Raw genomic sequence first — 16,108 nt, 5'->3', positions numbered from 1 at the left:
CTTTTGAGATGCAACTGGGCAAACATCTGAGAGAGATAATTTAACTTGGAGTCCTGCACTGAACTGGCAATTGGATCCAATGGTCTTCTTGGATTCTTGCAACTCTACTAGCATATGAGTCTATGATTCCCAGCAACCATGGCAGTGGGTGGCAACAGGGACAAGCTGCACTCTGATTTGCCTTGCCTAGGGAAGGCAGACTGACCAGTTCATCCCTCCCTGCATTCCTGACAGCATGAACCCAATGCCTCTTTCCTGGGGAGAGAGAGCAGCAATGCCTTTGTCCTGGGATTGGCAGTAGCTGGACATGTGACTGCAGTGCACACCAGTCTTCTCAATCCCTGGACAGGCCATGTGAGGAGGCATGTGAGTGCTGGCTATGTGCCACCTCTGCAAGCCCCAGATATTTGCATTAGGTTGTTAATAACCTATATAATCTTAGCCTACAGATGCCTCTGCAGTTATTGATTTGTTCTTGTATATTCTGCTTGAACTGTCTCAGTTAATGAGTGGTATAGAAATCAAATAAATAAAAACTGCTGGTGCATCATTAGGTTGACTATGACTTTTACCATTACAAAGTGAACTTCTTGTTATTTGCATTTGCTAAAATTATTCCAGTTCTCCAGACAATTTTCTAGTAAGACATCAATATTCCGATAAACAGAACATTGCATATTTTAAAAATATTGTTACGTAGGTGAATGAATGAATGAATGAATGGATCACTTACGTGGAAAATGCATTGTTTTGATTTTCACACCGTATCCCTTTGCAGCGATAAGGTTCATTTGTTTCATAATAGAAATACAGCTGGTTAAGTCCATTTGCAAAAGCTAGCAGCACAAGACAGTAGATGAAAAGAAACTTTAAAATGTCCAGTAACATTCTTCCAAGAGAAATCTGCAAGGGTCCCAGGTGAGAATTTGCAGTGAATAATGAGATCAGGCGCAGGGAGCTAAAAATATTTGCAATAGCAAACAGTGCCTCAGCCACCAGCGTTGGGTGCCACATATCCCAGCTCTGTCTTGGCAGCAGCCCACTGTACTGCAAACAAAAGAGTTAACGTTAAATGTGTTTTTCCCCCTAATACAAAGACCATTTTTATTACTGCTCTTTTTAGGGATTTTGGTAAGACTTTAATCCTCGCAGAGAATCCTTCACTGAGCAATAGTTAGCTCTGACTCCTTTCATTTGCTGTTTCACAATTTCCTAAGAGCCATGTATGTGCAGTCCTGTGTGCAGATCTGAGTCACAGGAAGGGGTAAGCGGCAACAAACTCCTATTGAGTTAGTTAAGTCTGCTTTCCTGTTGGTTCCCCTTGGTCAAGGTATGCAGCATGCTAGTATAGTCCCATGCTCCCAAGAAAAATCCTCAAGTTGTCAGAAATACACAGTCAACCTGCTGGTTTCAAATTAAAGTGTTTTAAAGGAAGTTATAAGGGAAGAATTATAATGGAAGAAAGGGAAAATAGGTAACAATGATTTCCATGTATTAAATGACCATTAAAATATTCTCAACATTTTAGGAAGGCCCTTCTGTCTCTTTGGCAACTATTGCCAAGCCAATCAATTTATTTGAATTATTCTAAAATACACTAGTTTTGCCAAATGCTTCCTTGAAGAGAAAGGCCTGAAAATGATGTCTGCTCTTTTTAAAAATTCAATGTAATGTCTCAATTTCATTGTAGTCCACCTGGCTCTGCATCCTTCATGACACAGACTAGGATGTTCCCTGGTGATTCTGTGTACCAGGAGTAGACTGGAAATCTTTCATAGTGTATTCCCACCATTTATTGTTTCCCTTTTCTAGGATTACTGAAAATGCTACTTGCCTATCCTCTCCGTGTTTGTGTTTATTATGCCATGTCCTACATGTCGCTCCTGTTTCCACATGTTTAAAAGTTAGAGTTATTCTTTATAACATTTGTAATCTATTCAAGATAATAAGCGATTCTTGCTCCCTGCTAGTAAGTTTGAGAATCCTTTTTAAGATTGTCTAGCTTAGGCTGTTTAATAAGTAAGTGGTTTTGGGCAGTATCCATTGTTGTTCCTCCACCAACTCAAACAGAAGAGTTCTGTTGAATCTTCTTTTGTACAAGCACTGGTACATTATGCATGCACAAGCAGATACAAAATTAATGTTCACAACCAGTTTCCTCCTCCTCATCATCATCATTTCATTTCTTTATGGCCCAATAACTCTCTGAGTGGTTTACAACAGTGCATGTTATTTGCACAACACAGTTGGATATGGGCCCTTGTTTTATGTTTCAAAGCATATACGTGACTTTTTAAAAGGGGTTCACCCCATCATGTTGCATAGGCCATTCATCAATTATTTGCCATGATAGTCAAGAAGTTATACAGCTCTGACTACAAGAAGCGAGGGACAAACAAAAGGAGGCCTCTGGTTAGCTGCTTCTGGAAACGAAATGCTCAGCAGGATGGTCCTTAGAGCCATCACTTAGGTTCAACCAAAATAAAACCCAAGTTCTTTATCTATTTATTTACAGACTATCCAACTGACAGTTTCCCTGAAAATACATGTCTGCTATTTCAGGCACTGTCATCTTGGACTGTAGTACAGAATAGAGATGTTTGGAACATGAAGAGTTTATTATTTTCTTAATTTAATTGCAGTTCAAAATGAACAATCAAAAATTCAAGGAAAAGTTTGTGCAGCTAGATGAAGGAGTCTGCTACCTTGCATCTAGCCAATACAATTACTTATGTTCCAGTCACTGCTCAATAACAAACCATTTTGCACAAATCCATCATGCTAAGCAGCTAAAGAAACAAATGAAGAACACCTGGAAAAAGCTTGTAATAAACGCAGACATTGATAAAGCTAATGCAAGTATTGAGGCAAACAAGCCCGTCTACAAAAACACATTGTGAGAGGAAGCTGGGAGGTTCACAAAAATGAGGGGAAAGGCATGGACAATACTCTCCAGCTTCCTTCAAAATACCTTAGATGTTTAGCCTAGAATCTTACTTTCAGAAAAACTTGCCAGATCCAAGGGATCCACAAACTCTTCCCATCCCTCACATACAAAACATTACTACTTAAAACTTTAAACAGAGAAGGAGAAACTTTCTGATTTGCCACCAAAATTTGATTCTAGGAAAAATCTGGAACTAGTTGTAATACTCAGTTGCTGTATTGGGACCAAAACAACAGGAACATAGGTGAACAAATTGACTTTGTGTTACTTATATGTTACAATATAATAGTAGATTATTGTATTATATATTATATTTTATTGTTGTTATATTATACTTCGTGTTTTTCTTTCTTTCTACTTTTTTCATTCAACACTGTTTTAATTGTCATTTGGCTTATCTAAAATGATGGTCAAGTATGTTGTAAGCTCAATCTGTAGTATGTGTCAGTAACACTCTTCATTTCATACTTTTGTTAAGTATGGATGGTCTTCATAATCATGATCATAATTATGGATCATTATTTATTGAGCTGGAGAGCTCAACCAAAGCTGAACAATTGAAGCTGGACTCTCCCCTTCCTGTCCAGCAGTACCTCAAGCTCAGCTGCCTGTTACAAGTTGGTTACCCAAATTACACACGTTATCTTTTGCAGTATTACAATATTAAAGATGCTGGAAGTGCTAAGGGCTCATACAGTCCAATATTTCATAGATAAAAATAGGGGTACTCCTGTGCACAAGTCTCTGTGTATGATTTTGGCAGCTCCTTAGGAGTGGTCTAGTTACTACAAATGGAAATGATGAGACTCATTAAATAATTATTGTCTGTTCTAAGATAAGAGGACTGAATGAAAAAAAAATCTCCATGGTTTTCATATTAGAAAAATGAGCATCTTAATGTAAATGAACAACGTGGAAAGTTAATGGAGTTTGAAAGAGTAATTATAAAAATTACAATTCTCTAGTGAGTTTAGAAAATTTACTTTGTTTCTATTTTTGAAAATAATATCAGTGGAATATATAGCAGAAATATTGTTTAAATTGGGCTGTCATTTCAGAAAGTATAGTTTGAGTTAGGCTATTATTAAAACTATTAGAAAGGATTAACAAAGTCATTAATATTTTACCAATCTGTACAGGATTATATCAGATTGCATAATTTTAAAACTAAATTATTATTCTTACTCTTGTGAAACTTCTTTTGCTCTGTTTGTTGTTGCTATTATTATTATATGATTAGAATTCAGGACACCAGTAGAATATTTATTTTTCTAGGCCAAAACACAGAATTTTAGAGTTGTCCATATAAATAGGATAAGCTGGTGGGTGTGCAGGCCTAAATGTCTTCCAAAATTCAGAAAGGAAAATTTATCCAGCTTTTAAGAAAATCTTTTATCCCTACCTTACTGCACACTGCAGTAAAGACAGATATTAACCAACAGCAAAAGTCAATATAAAGTGAAAGAAAGAATAATAGAGTCATAAAGTAAGTGTCACATATCTGATAGATTAGCAACATGTGTGTGTGTACTTGTGCACATGCATGCAAGAGAGAGAGAGAGAGAGAGAGAGAGAGAGAGAGAGTTACCTTTGAAAATGCAACAATTTTCAATGATATTGTTGCTAGGTATAATGAGTTCATTACAAAATCCATCAAATTCCACCAGTCATGAACATAATCCTGTAGGCCACCATCCCACATTTGTTTAATTTCTCCCCAGATAAATCCTGCAACAATAAAAAGGAGAATGTTTAAGTATGCTTAAATGCAACAATCAGAACACCACCACCTGCGACTACTATTTCAGCCTTCTATGTCAATACTTTTTCATATACGGTTAATGTTTCCATTCACATATTGGGGCGCTCTCCACGGGGCATCTTGATGCATGAGAGCAGCGAGCAGACACTGCAACAGCGCTACATTTTTGCTAACCATCGCAGGTGCTTCAGTCCCACCGTCAGCAGGATTATTCTGAGGTCACCTGCTGTGAATTCTGGCTTGAACATATAGCTGCCTTTCAAACCTTTATTTTCTGCTAATGAATCACTTTACACAGAACTACTTAAAATTTAGCATCAATTTAGCATCTTTCTCTTTTCTCTCAGCTCACTTGCTGTCTGAAGGACATGTATAACATGTGATCATATGTGATGAAAAACAATTGACTTCAAATGAAATTTATCGTTGGAAAAAATCTTTTATAACGTTGGTAACCTGCCTTTTCAGCTCTTGTCTTAATTGTGTTTTCTGTAGTATAATGGATATAGCACACTAATTCATGGAAATGGTTAACTGAAAACACTTGTCAGATTACATTCATACAAGTACATTACTCCTTCAAATCAGGAAATATTTTAAACTGCTAAGGAAATTCTGCATTGTGCCTTATATATGCTTGAAAAATGATGATTCTAGGACACAAGTGGCACTGAAACTGTTGTTAGACTGAAACTCCCATCAACTCTCACCATTGGTTAGGCTGACTATGCTAAGTGGTTCAGCTCCAACATAACAAAGGTGACAAGTTGCCTGCAGTTTTCTAAAAGAAGTATGTAAAAAGTCTTTCAGGACATCTCGTTATATTGAAGAGGCACTGGCTGTGGGACTACAGGAAATGGCAAACTTTACCGAAAAATCATTAATATGTTGGTGACAGTGGAATAGCTCTCATTTGCCAGCAGAACAGCCAAAATATGGTGCAGTCATGGGTGTGATGAGGGAAGGAATTCACATGTTACATTTTGTACCACTTCAGTCTACAAGTACACCACAACTAACAGTGCTACATTGCGCCAGGTTTAGACTCAGTGCAAGAAATTTTCCTCCTATTGACTTTAGTTGTGACGGTAAGGAAGAAAAGAGAAAAATATGCTACAATTCAAAACCCAATATGAGTCTATATACTACCAATATATAGACTCTACACAGGGAGAAAGACCATAACTCAGATGATAGGCTATGTATCAGGATAGACCACATCTCTAACTCCATGTTTTGCAAACTGCTGATGACAGAAAACAATGAAGGAAGGGCACTTTTCACAAAGAGGAAGTGTCTAGAAACATAGAACCATAAAAACAGAGTGAGTCAGAAGAGGTCTCCTGGGCCATCTAGTCTGACCCTTGGCTCCAGCTGACTCCACTCAAGAAGTACCTGCCATGTTCATGTCCAGCCTACCCTTGAATACTCTCATTGATGGGACTTTAACCACCCACTGTGCAAGTCCATTCCATACCCTTGGGGTCCTATCAGGGTCCTGCCAGGTAAAATAAATCTTGGTTCCCTGAGCTTTGCTCCACTGGAATGTATCCTTCCCTCCTCTCCAGGGGAAAATGGGTCTTGAGCCATGTCCGCGTGACACTCCCTCATGTACCTATATGTTGCCAACAGATCCTCCCAGAGTCTCCTCTTCCCCAAGCTCTGAAAAGACCCAGGTCCCTCAGGCTCACCTCATACAGCTTTCCCTGCAATCCGGCCGCTATCCTTGTGGTCCTTTGCCACACCAATTGTAACCTGGCTATACCTTTCCTGTACTGCAGAGCCCAGAACTGAACACAATACTCCAGTTGCAGGTGAACCAGAGTCGTATAAAGAGGCAGTAATACCTTTCTTGATCTAGAAGCCATGTTTCTGGCTATGCATCCAATGGTGGCATTTGCCTTCTTAACTGCCGCGTCACACTGCTGGCTCATGTTCAGTCTGCTTTTGACAAGTATCCTGAGATCCCTTTCACAAGTGCTGCTCTCCAGCCACTTGTCTCCCATCCTGTACCTGTGACACCCATTCCTGTGTCCCAAGTGCAAAATCTTCCACTTATACTCAGCGAATGCCATCCTGTTGTCCCCAGTCCACTTCCATAGTCTGGTCCAGATGCAGAGTACCTGTTCCTCAGTTATGGAGACCACCTCCATTTTGGTATCATCTGAGAATCTGATTGGCAGACTCCCTAGATGAAAAGACTGAACAGGATTGGTCCAAGGACAGAGGCCTGGGGGACCCCACTTGTCACTGGCCACAATCCCAATGATTCTCCACTAATAGTTACCCTGTGCTTTCAGTCCATCAATCATATCCTAATCCATTGGACACTGCATCAATCTATCCTGAAACATTTCAATTTCTCAGCCAGGATGCCATGCAGCACTTTGTCAAAGACCTTGCTGTAATCCAGGGAAACCACATCGACTGTGTCCCCTCCATCTAGCCACCTCAAAACCTTGTCATAGAATTCCACAAGGTTCCTCCAGCAGGACCTGTTTTTGCAGAAGCCATGTTGCATGGCCCCAGTGTCCCTTCCCTGTCCAGGGTTTCAAAATCTCTCCCTATTATGAGTCATTCCATCATCTTTCCCAGAATGAACGTTAGGTTAACTGGCCTATAGTTCCCCATGTCCCCTCTACTCCTCTATTTGAAGCTTGGGACCACTGACACCACCCTCCAGTCCTCTGGAACCTCAACCACTCTCCATGAGGCCTCAAAAATATAGGCCAGCAACCACAAGAGTATCCCTGCCAACTCCGGAAGTACCCTCAGCTGCAACCTGTTAGGTCCTGGAGGCTTTGTAATGTGCAGTGCATGACTCTAATCTTTGCCTCTAAATCCCCAGCTTCATCTGCCCCCCACCATGTAGATCTGCCCTATCCTGCTTTGGGGAGAACACAGAGGCAAAATGCTCATTTAGCCTTTGTACATCTTCTTTCACATCAGTCAATGAATCTCCTTCCTCCTTATTAAGTGGTCCCACCACCTGTGTCCCCTTCCTCTTGCTATTTACATTCTACAACAAGCCTCCTCTTAGTATACCCTTTTCTGCACTTGCCCCAGTGCCCATTTCCTATGGAGTTCCTCTTACATCTAATCCCTCTTACCACCTCTTTCTGCATCTACAGTGGTGCTCCCCTGCACCTCCCTGCCTTGCTAACTTGCAGTATTGTCAAGGCTTGCACCTCCAAGATCTCCCTTTTGAGTGCCATCCACCCTTCCTGAACTCCCTTGCCTTCCAGTACCCTCTCCCAGGAGACTTTCCCCAGTCTGGGATGGAGTGAACACTCGCATCCAGGGTTCCCCTAAACTGCACCTCATCTATCAAGTCCTCTTTGTGGGTCAAAACCAAGTCAAGGATATTTCCCCATCTTGTTGCCTCCAGAACCCTCGGCGGGAGAAACCCTCCCCCTATAGCATCTAGGAAGTGACCTGACCTGGTCTGGCCATCACCAATGAGGGAGTTTCCCAGCTAGTATCCAGGAGATCAAAATCTCCCATAATTAGTGTGTCCCTCCCCCAGCACATCCTTCCATTCTGGTCCATCAGGGCATTGTCCAGGGTCTCAAGTTGACTTGGTGGTTGATAGCATTTTGCACACAGCCTGGCCTGACATCACAGAAATGAACTTGAGCACACTGCTAACAATTCTGTCTAGAATCCTAATAGGAACTCTGCCTCAGGTCTCCAGATACAATCACTCAACAGTAAAACCCACTCCAACAATTTGGAACACCAGAATAGAAAACCCACACATATAAGCAAGGTGGGGCAGGAGGGCCTACTCCCACATACAAGACATAATCATGAATATGTATTCTCTCACACATACAATATTTTTCTATTGTGTTTAATTTCTATTTTAATACTGAAATTGATGTTTGTTATTTCTGTTTAATATTGTATGATTCAGACTGAAGAAGACCCCTACAAAGCTTTAATAGCTCTATTGTATAACATTTTGATTGGCTTGGCAAAAATAATAGAATCATACAACAGAATAGTTGGAGAGGGCAGAGGGCTATAAGCCCCCTGCTCAGTGCAGCACTTCAAATTAAAATATCCCTTCAGATGGCTATCCAGTTGCATCTTGAATGGTTCTAGCATGGGAAAGTCCACAAAACCTCTAGGTCATTGGTTCCATTGTCGTACTGCTCTAACAGTCAGGAAATTCTTCCTGACATTCAGCCAGATCTTGCCTTTCTGTAACTTGAGCCTACCATTCCATGCCCTGCACTCTGGCATGATCAAGAAGAGATCCTGTCCTTCCTCTTTGTGAAAGCCTTCCAAGTATTTGTAGAGTGCTATCGTATCTCCCCTCAATCTTCTCTTCTCAAGACTAAGCACACCCAGTTCTGCCAACCCCTCTTCATAAGACTTTATTTCCAATTCCTGGAGCATCCTTCTTGCCCTCCTCTGAACCCTTTCCAGCTTGTCTGCATTGTTCTTAAACTGTGGTGCCCACTAGACACAGAGCTGAGGCCTAACCAGTTTTGAGTAAAGGGGAACCAGGACATCACAGGGTTTAGAAGTGATACTTGTATTAATGCAGCCCAAAATGGCATTTGTCCTTTTTTCCAGCTGCATCGTATGATTGACTCATATTCAGCTTGTGATGTACAGGACTCCCAAGATCCTTGTCACTTGCAAGTATTCTTGAACCGAGTTTTCCCCATCTTGTAATGATGTATTTGGTTTCTTTTTCCCAGGTACAGAACTTGGCATTTGTCCCTATTTAATTTCATTCTGTTATTTTCAGCCCAACCTTCCAACCTATCAAGATCACCCTGAATCTTCTATCTTTTAGGGTATTAGTTATCCCACCTGGTTTTGTGTCAGTGGCAAGTTTGACAATCATTCCTTGCACTTCCTCATCCAAATCATTAATAGAAATGTTGAAAAATACTGGTCCCAGAACTGAGCCCTGCATTACCCACTCGTTACCACTTTCCAGTATGAGAAGGTGCCATTGATGTGAGTCTGATTCTGCAGCCAACAACGGATCCATCTGATAGTTGTTCCATCTTGCCCACTTTTAACTAGATTTCTGATCAGAATGTCATGGGACAATTTGTCAAAAAGCTTTGCTGAAATCATGATATATTATGTCTATAGCATTCCCACAGTCCACCAGGGAGATTACCCAATCAAAACAAGAACAAGAACAACAACAGATTAGTCTAGCAGAATTTGTTTTTGACAAACCCATGCTGGCTTCTAGAAATTATTGCATTGTTTTCAAGGTGTTTGCAGACTGGCTATTTTATAATCTGCTCCAGAATATATTTTGATTTATATCCTGCCTTTTTCCTACAAAGGGCTCAAGGCAGCTTACATCTCCTCCTCCATCTCATCCCCACAACAACAACCCTGTGAGGTAGGTTGGGCTGAGAGTCTGTGACTGGCCCAAAGTCACCCAGTTGGCTCCATGGCTGAGCAGGGACTAGAACCCAGATCGTCTGAGTCCCAGTCCCAGGCTCTTCACCACTACACCACACTGGCTTTCCATTCCCAGGGACTGATGTCAGACTAATGATGTGTAGCTCTCAGGTTCATTTTTTTCTTTTCTTGAAGATAGGGACATTTGCCCTTCTCCATTCATCTGGCACTTCCCTTGCCCTCAAAGATAATAGACAAGTACCCTGAGAGTTCCACTGCCAGCACCTTTATGAGTCTAGGTTAGAGTTCAACAGGCCCTGGAGATTTGAATTCATTCAGCTGTTAGATGATCCTTGACCATTTGCCTATTAATTGTGAGCTTCCATCTTGCTCCTTCAGCTTATAGTCCCCCTTTATCAGGAAGGTCATACATCTTTTGGGAGAAGACCGAGCCAAAGTGGGAATCAAGCACTTCTGCCTTTTCTTTGTCCTCTGTTATCATTTTGCCATCCACATTGAGTAGGTGAACCCCCATTTCTTTCCTCTATCTTTTACACTGTTAGTGTTGCACAGAATGACTTGTACTTCTTCCACTGCAGGTTCCTCTCCAGTCTTAACCTCAAGAAACTGAAAGTGGTTTCATAGTTACACTGCTTTCCTTGGAGCAGCGTGTCTTCTCATTCTTCTGCACTTTTCCAGGGAGTTGCCTTTTCATTTTTCCTTGCCTCAATATTCTCCTCTTCTGCATCAGCTTCCTGTTGCACTTCTAACTTCTGTACTACTCTACATCTCCTTCAGGTAAAACTCTTAATCTTCTTTTACTACCTTGAGATAGTAGGTTGCTCTAGTGTCCTCACCCTTTCTTCTATCAGGGCTACTGACTTGCAGTTGTGGCACATGCTGATGATGTTGTCCTCAGGCAAGAAAACAAACATCGCACAGATGTTGCTCATCATCACCACTGGGGAGTTTTCACAGTCCGTTCTTTCTGCTACCTTTTTTATTCTTCCTTCTTGGACATATTGTAACAACCAGCGCTTTCTCCCCTCTTCCCTGAAGGTTAACAACACAGTCCTGCCATAAATGGGAGTGTGTTACAATGAAGAAAACAAAGCGGGGCAACAGGGTGTGTATGTGTGTGTGTGTGTGTGGGGGGGAGACTAAGGGGAAAAAGAAAAAGATCTCTCCCACCAAACTCTGCTGACAGACAGCATGCTGTTTGCTCTCTTCAGTTTCAGCTCCCAGGAGCACACAACCTGAGCGCTGTTGCTGAGGTAGTCCTGGTCCCACATCTCCTTCCCTCTGCCTTTGTCTCCTCTTCTACTACAACTTCACCACCAAACTCTTGTGTGCTCTTTGTTCACTCACCCTTGTCACTCCCTAGGAGCTTGGCTCCTTGTATCCCTGAGTCCCTAGACCAGTTGGGGCAGCATCCTCTGATCTCCTCAGCTCGACATCACGCTCCAGAATGTTTCCTGTGATGGTTTGGATTTTCCTTCCTCGTTATTTTCATCAAACAACAAGACTGCAAACATTATTTTTCCCTTGCACATTCACATGCAATAGGCCAGCAGATAGTGATGGGGATAGGGTAGCTCACAGAGAATCTCAGCACCCTTATCCAGTATTCTTGAGAAAAACTATGACAGTAAGAAGCAATTTAAGTTTGAAATATAGGTGGGGGCACATGTCACAATATATGAAGAAAGAATAATTATTCGTTGAGTCAGAGCTTGGTTAATCTTACATGGGTATGCACAAGGAATCCGTTTTGCGCAGAAAATCTACTGGATTCCCCCATTTCGGCTTTGCAGTGGCCCAGAGTTCAAGTTCCTGGCAAGTGTACCCCAGGTTCACGGGGTGCTTTCCAGGAATCAAAACAATAGCAGTGAACTGAGAAGAAAGCTGACCTGCAGGAATAGCAGCTTGCACGCTGGCTTGCTGCACTCGCTTTCTGTGTGCACTGTGGCCATTGCTAGCAGTGAGCAGGGAAGAAGTCTGGCTGCCGGGAATGGCAACTGGTGCACCTGCTTGTTGTGCAGGCAGGGAAAGGGCTTCCTTCCTCTATCAAAAAGGGCTCACCTGCCGTAGACTAGAGGCGAGCCCATTCCCTTGCACCAGCACTGAACGCTTTTGTTCCCTGATGGCTGGGGCTTGTGATCCCACACTCACATACAAAGGATGCATCCTTTCCGCCACAACCAAAATGCTAAAAGAAGCCTCAGTAAAATGGGAGCTTAAACACCCCCATGTACAGAAGAGTGGGGAGTTCTTATATATGATTTGCTGCATGTGGGAAAAGCTGTTTTCTCTCTTCAGTAAAAAGGGAGCCTAACAAAGGGAACTTCTCACAGCACTGGGGTAGGGAAGAGGGTATGTGAATAAATGTGCATTCACAGGGAATGTGTGTGAGTGGGGTGTGCCTCTCTGGGTGTGATTGCATCCCTCTGTGAGTGAAAATGGATGGTGGTGGCAGGGAGGGGGGAAACATGCCTGCACTTTGAGTGACAGTCCTGCTTACTGCTGCCTTGTGAGACTTCATGTCCTAGTCTGGGGCTACTTTAACCTTCAGACCCAAAAGTGTTCCCAAGCCCTGCCATATATGGATTATGGATAGATTACTAAAATAGTTTTGACAGAACATTCGGTTCCATTCCAATGCTCTGTTTCCAATTTCTTTTGGAAGGCTACTAGGCAATTATTGAAGAGTTCTACAATCAACTGTATTTACTTTACTAATACATTTACCCAGGACCCACGGTAATATCATCCATTCGACGACAGTTGGTGGAGGCCCCTGCATATTCAGATCTGACCTGTCAATGTGTTGAGAGGCAAGCAGCAGAAGGAACAAGAAAGTCAAGTAGGATGCAGTGTGGCAGATAAATTTGATGAATGGTTTCCGGATAAACAGCCCCAGAGGGCTCTTGGGAGCTATCAGGTAGCAGACAGAGAATATGGGGAAAAGGAATCCAATGATAACACAAGTCAACATCTTCATGGCCCAGTGGCGCCTCCTCCAGCCTGGGAACTCATCATACCAGCGAGAGGCAAGGAGCTGTTGGCAGTTTGGCTGGGCAACGAACTAAAGCAAAAGAAAAAGAAAAGTCAAATCGTTATTGATTGCACCATACAGTAGGCCCAAATTCATGGCCTCCATGTGTTGCACTGCAACTCCATTTCCTGCCAGGATGGTCATGGGCTAGGAATGGTCATACTGGTTGGGAATGATGAGAGTTGCAGTCAAACAGATCTGGAGAGCACCAATTTGGGGGAGGCTGATATACAAGTGCCTTACAGAGCTATTCATCCCCACATGCCTCTTTGACTTTTTCACATTTTGTTGTTACATCCTGAAACTGAAATGGGTTTAATTAAGTGAACACAATATTCCAGTTGCAGGCACACCAGAGTTATATAGAGTGGCAGTAATATCTCTCTTGATCAAGAAGCCATGCTTGAAACCTCTGATAGTAGTGAACACTACATTTGTGGGGGTTATGGGAGCAGGACCCACACAAAAGTGGAAAAAACACAAATATCTCTAGGGGAAAACTGCAAATACCTCTAGAGTCTTTGTGCCCACTGAGAGACATGCATGTGAGTGAGGCTGGCTAGTACCAAGACAAAGAGCATTACATTCCCAAACAGAGTGGGTAGTTCCCTAGAACATAGAGATATTCCTAGTTTTTACACTTTTGTGGGGGTTCTGTACCCCTAACCCCTGAAAATGCACCCCTAACCCGTGATGGTCAACCTCAGTTAAACGAAGCCACAGTAACTGTCTTCATGATGCTACGTATTCAGATACTTTATGTTCTCCAACAAACTATGGTGCTACAAGAATCTGAAATCAGATGGCAATAATTGCTGCCAAAGAGAAAAGCCTAATTCCTCCTTGAGAGAGGTTGTGGGTTATAATTTGGAAGACCAAGAGGAGAATGGCGAGGGGTAGGAGGAAAGCAATTGATTGCCCTGATTAGGCTCATCATGGCCCCTGTGCATTTGAAGGTAAGCCATCACTGGTGCGAAACCGCCGAGTAAATTGCACAGCTCAGACCCCACTGCCCTTTAAGAAATGTTATTTTTCTCACATATTTATCATTCTACAACATTTGTCCTGTGAATGTTGAGTAGGTATAGTCATAAGCATCATATAGCATTGATGGGGGGCAGGGGGAGAAGGTTGTCAACCTGCTTCGCTGATTTAGAATGCAAAATTTTCTAAAATGAATATTCATGTACTATAAATCAAATCCCCTTCATGGATCACTGCCTTGTCGTGGCAAAGGGACTTGTGTAGCTCAAAGAAGCTATGAGCTATGCCATGCAGGGGCACCCAAGACAGAAAGGGCATAGTAGAGAGTTCTGACAAAAGGTGATCCACTGGAGAAGGAAATGGCAACCCACTCTAGTACCCTTGTCATGGGGTTTTGCCCATGTACCAAAAAGCAAAAAGATATGACGTAGGAGCGTGAGTTCCTCAGGTCAGCAGATGTCCAATGTGCTACAGGGGAAGAGCAGAGGTCTAGTACTAGTAGCACCAGAAAGAATGAAGCAACTGGGTCAAAGCCGAAAGGACACTCAGTTATGGATGTATCTGGTGGTGAAAGGAAAGTCCGATGCTGGAAAGATCTATACTCCATAGGAACCTGGAATATAAGATCTATGAATCAAGGTAAGCTGGATGTGGTCAAACAAGAGATGACAAGACTGAACATAGACATCTTAGGAATCAGTGAACTAAAATGGACAGGAGTGGGTGAATTTAATTCAGATGACCATCAGTTATACTACTGTGGGCAAGAATCCCTCAGAAGAAATGGAGTAGCCTTCATAGTCAATAAAAGAGTAGGAAAAGCAGTTGCTTGTTGCTAGTCACCAAGTCGTGGCTGACCCATCGTGACCCCATGGACAACATTCCTCCAGGTCTCCAGCCAACTTTTGCGCTCTCCTCTTTCACCCGCATCAAGAGGCTCTTTAGTTCCTCTTCACTTACTGCCATTAGAGTGGAATCATCTTCATATCTGAGGTTGCTGATATTTCTCCTGGCAATCTTAATTCCAATTTGTGATTCATCCAGCCCCACCTTTCCCATGATGTACTCTGCATGTAAGTTAAATAGGCAGGGTGACAGTATACAGCTTTGCTGTACTCTTTCCCAATTTTGAATCAATCAGTGGTTCCATGTCCAGTTCTCACTGTTGCTTCTTGACCCGCATATAGGTTTCTCAAGAGACAAATAAGATGGTCTGCTTCTTTCATCTCTTTAAGAACTTGCCACAATTTGTTGTGATCCACACAATCAAAGACTTTAGCATAGTCAATGGAGCAGAAGAAGATTTTTTCTGGAACTCTCTAGCTTTCTCCATGATCCAGTGTATGTTGGTAGTTTGATCTCTAGTTCCTCTGCCTCTTCGAAATCCTGCCCGTACTTCTGGTAGTTCTCGGTCCACGTACTGCTGGAGCCTAGCTTGTAGGATTTTGAGCATAACTTTGCTAGCATGTGAAATTAGTGCAATGGTGCGGTAGTTCGAACATTCTTTGGCATTGCCCTTCTTTGGGATGGGAATGTAAACTGACCTTTTCCAATCCTGTGGCCACTGTTGAGTTTTCCAAATTTGCTGGCGTATTGAGTGTAGCACTTTAACTGCATCATCTTTAAGATTTTGAATAGCTCAGCTGGAATACTGTCTCCTCCACTAGCTTTATTTTTGTTGCTCAGATGTCCTAAGGTCCATTTGACTTGACTTTCCAGGATGTCTGGCTCGAGGTCAGTGACCACCCCATCGTGGTTATCAGAGAGGTTAAGCTCTTTCTTGTATAGTTCTTCTGTGTAATCCTGCCACCTCTTCTTAATCTCTTCTGCCTCTGTTAGGTCCCTGCCATTTTGGTCCTTTATCATGCCCATCTTTGCCCATTTATATTAGGTGCGTATAAATTAGCTAAAGTCACATCTTGTCCATAAATCAAACCTTTTATTATAAGAAATCTCCCCATACAATCTCTTTTTACAG

At 42.2% G+C, this 16,108-nt stretch overlaps 1 protein-coding gene across 1 annotated transcript in view; it reads right to left on the bottom strand.

Annotated features, from left to right (window-relative positions):
- TRPC4 (transient receptor potential cation channel subfamily C member 4) overlaps positions 1–16,108 on the bottom strand; it is a 143,510-nt gene that overhangs the window by 35,628 nt on the left and 91,774 nt on the right. Inside the window, exons 4-6 of the mRNA XM_044419329.1 lie at positions 12,840–13,176; positions 4,536–4,675; positions 734–1,047 (exon numbers count right to left, since the gene is read on the bottom strand). Coding sequence (XP_044275264.1) covers positions 734–1,047; positions 4,536–4,675; positions 12,840–13,176 — 791 coding nt within the window. The remainder of the gene's footprint in view (positions 1–733; positions 1,048–4,535; positions 4,676–12,839; positions 13,177–16,108) is intronic.

This window comes from Varanus komodoensis, unplaced genomic scaffold (assembly GCF_004798865.1).
Source record: "Varanus komodoensis strain SLA01 unplaced genomic scaffold, ASM479886v1 scaffold101, whole genome shotgun sequence".
In the NCBI taxonomy this organism is placed as follows: Eukaryota; Metazoa; Chordata; class Lepidosauria; order Squamata; family Varanidae; genus Varanus; species Varanus komodoensis.
Note: the sequence above shows the minus strand (reverse complement) of the source record. Positions and strands in the feature narration are given on the sequence as shown.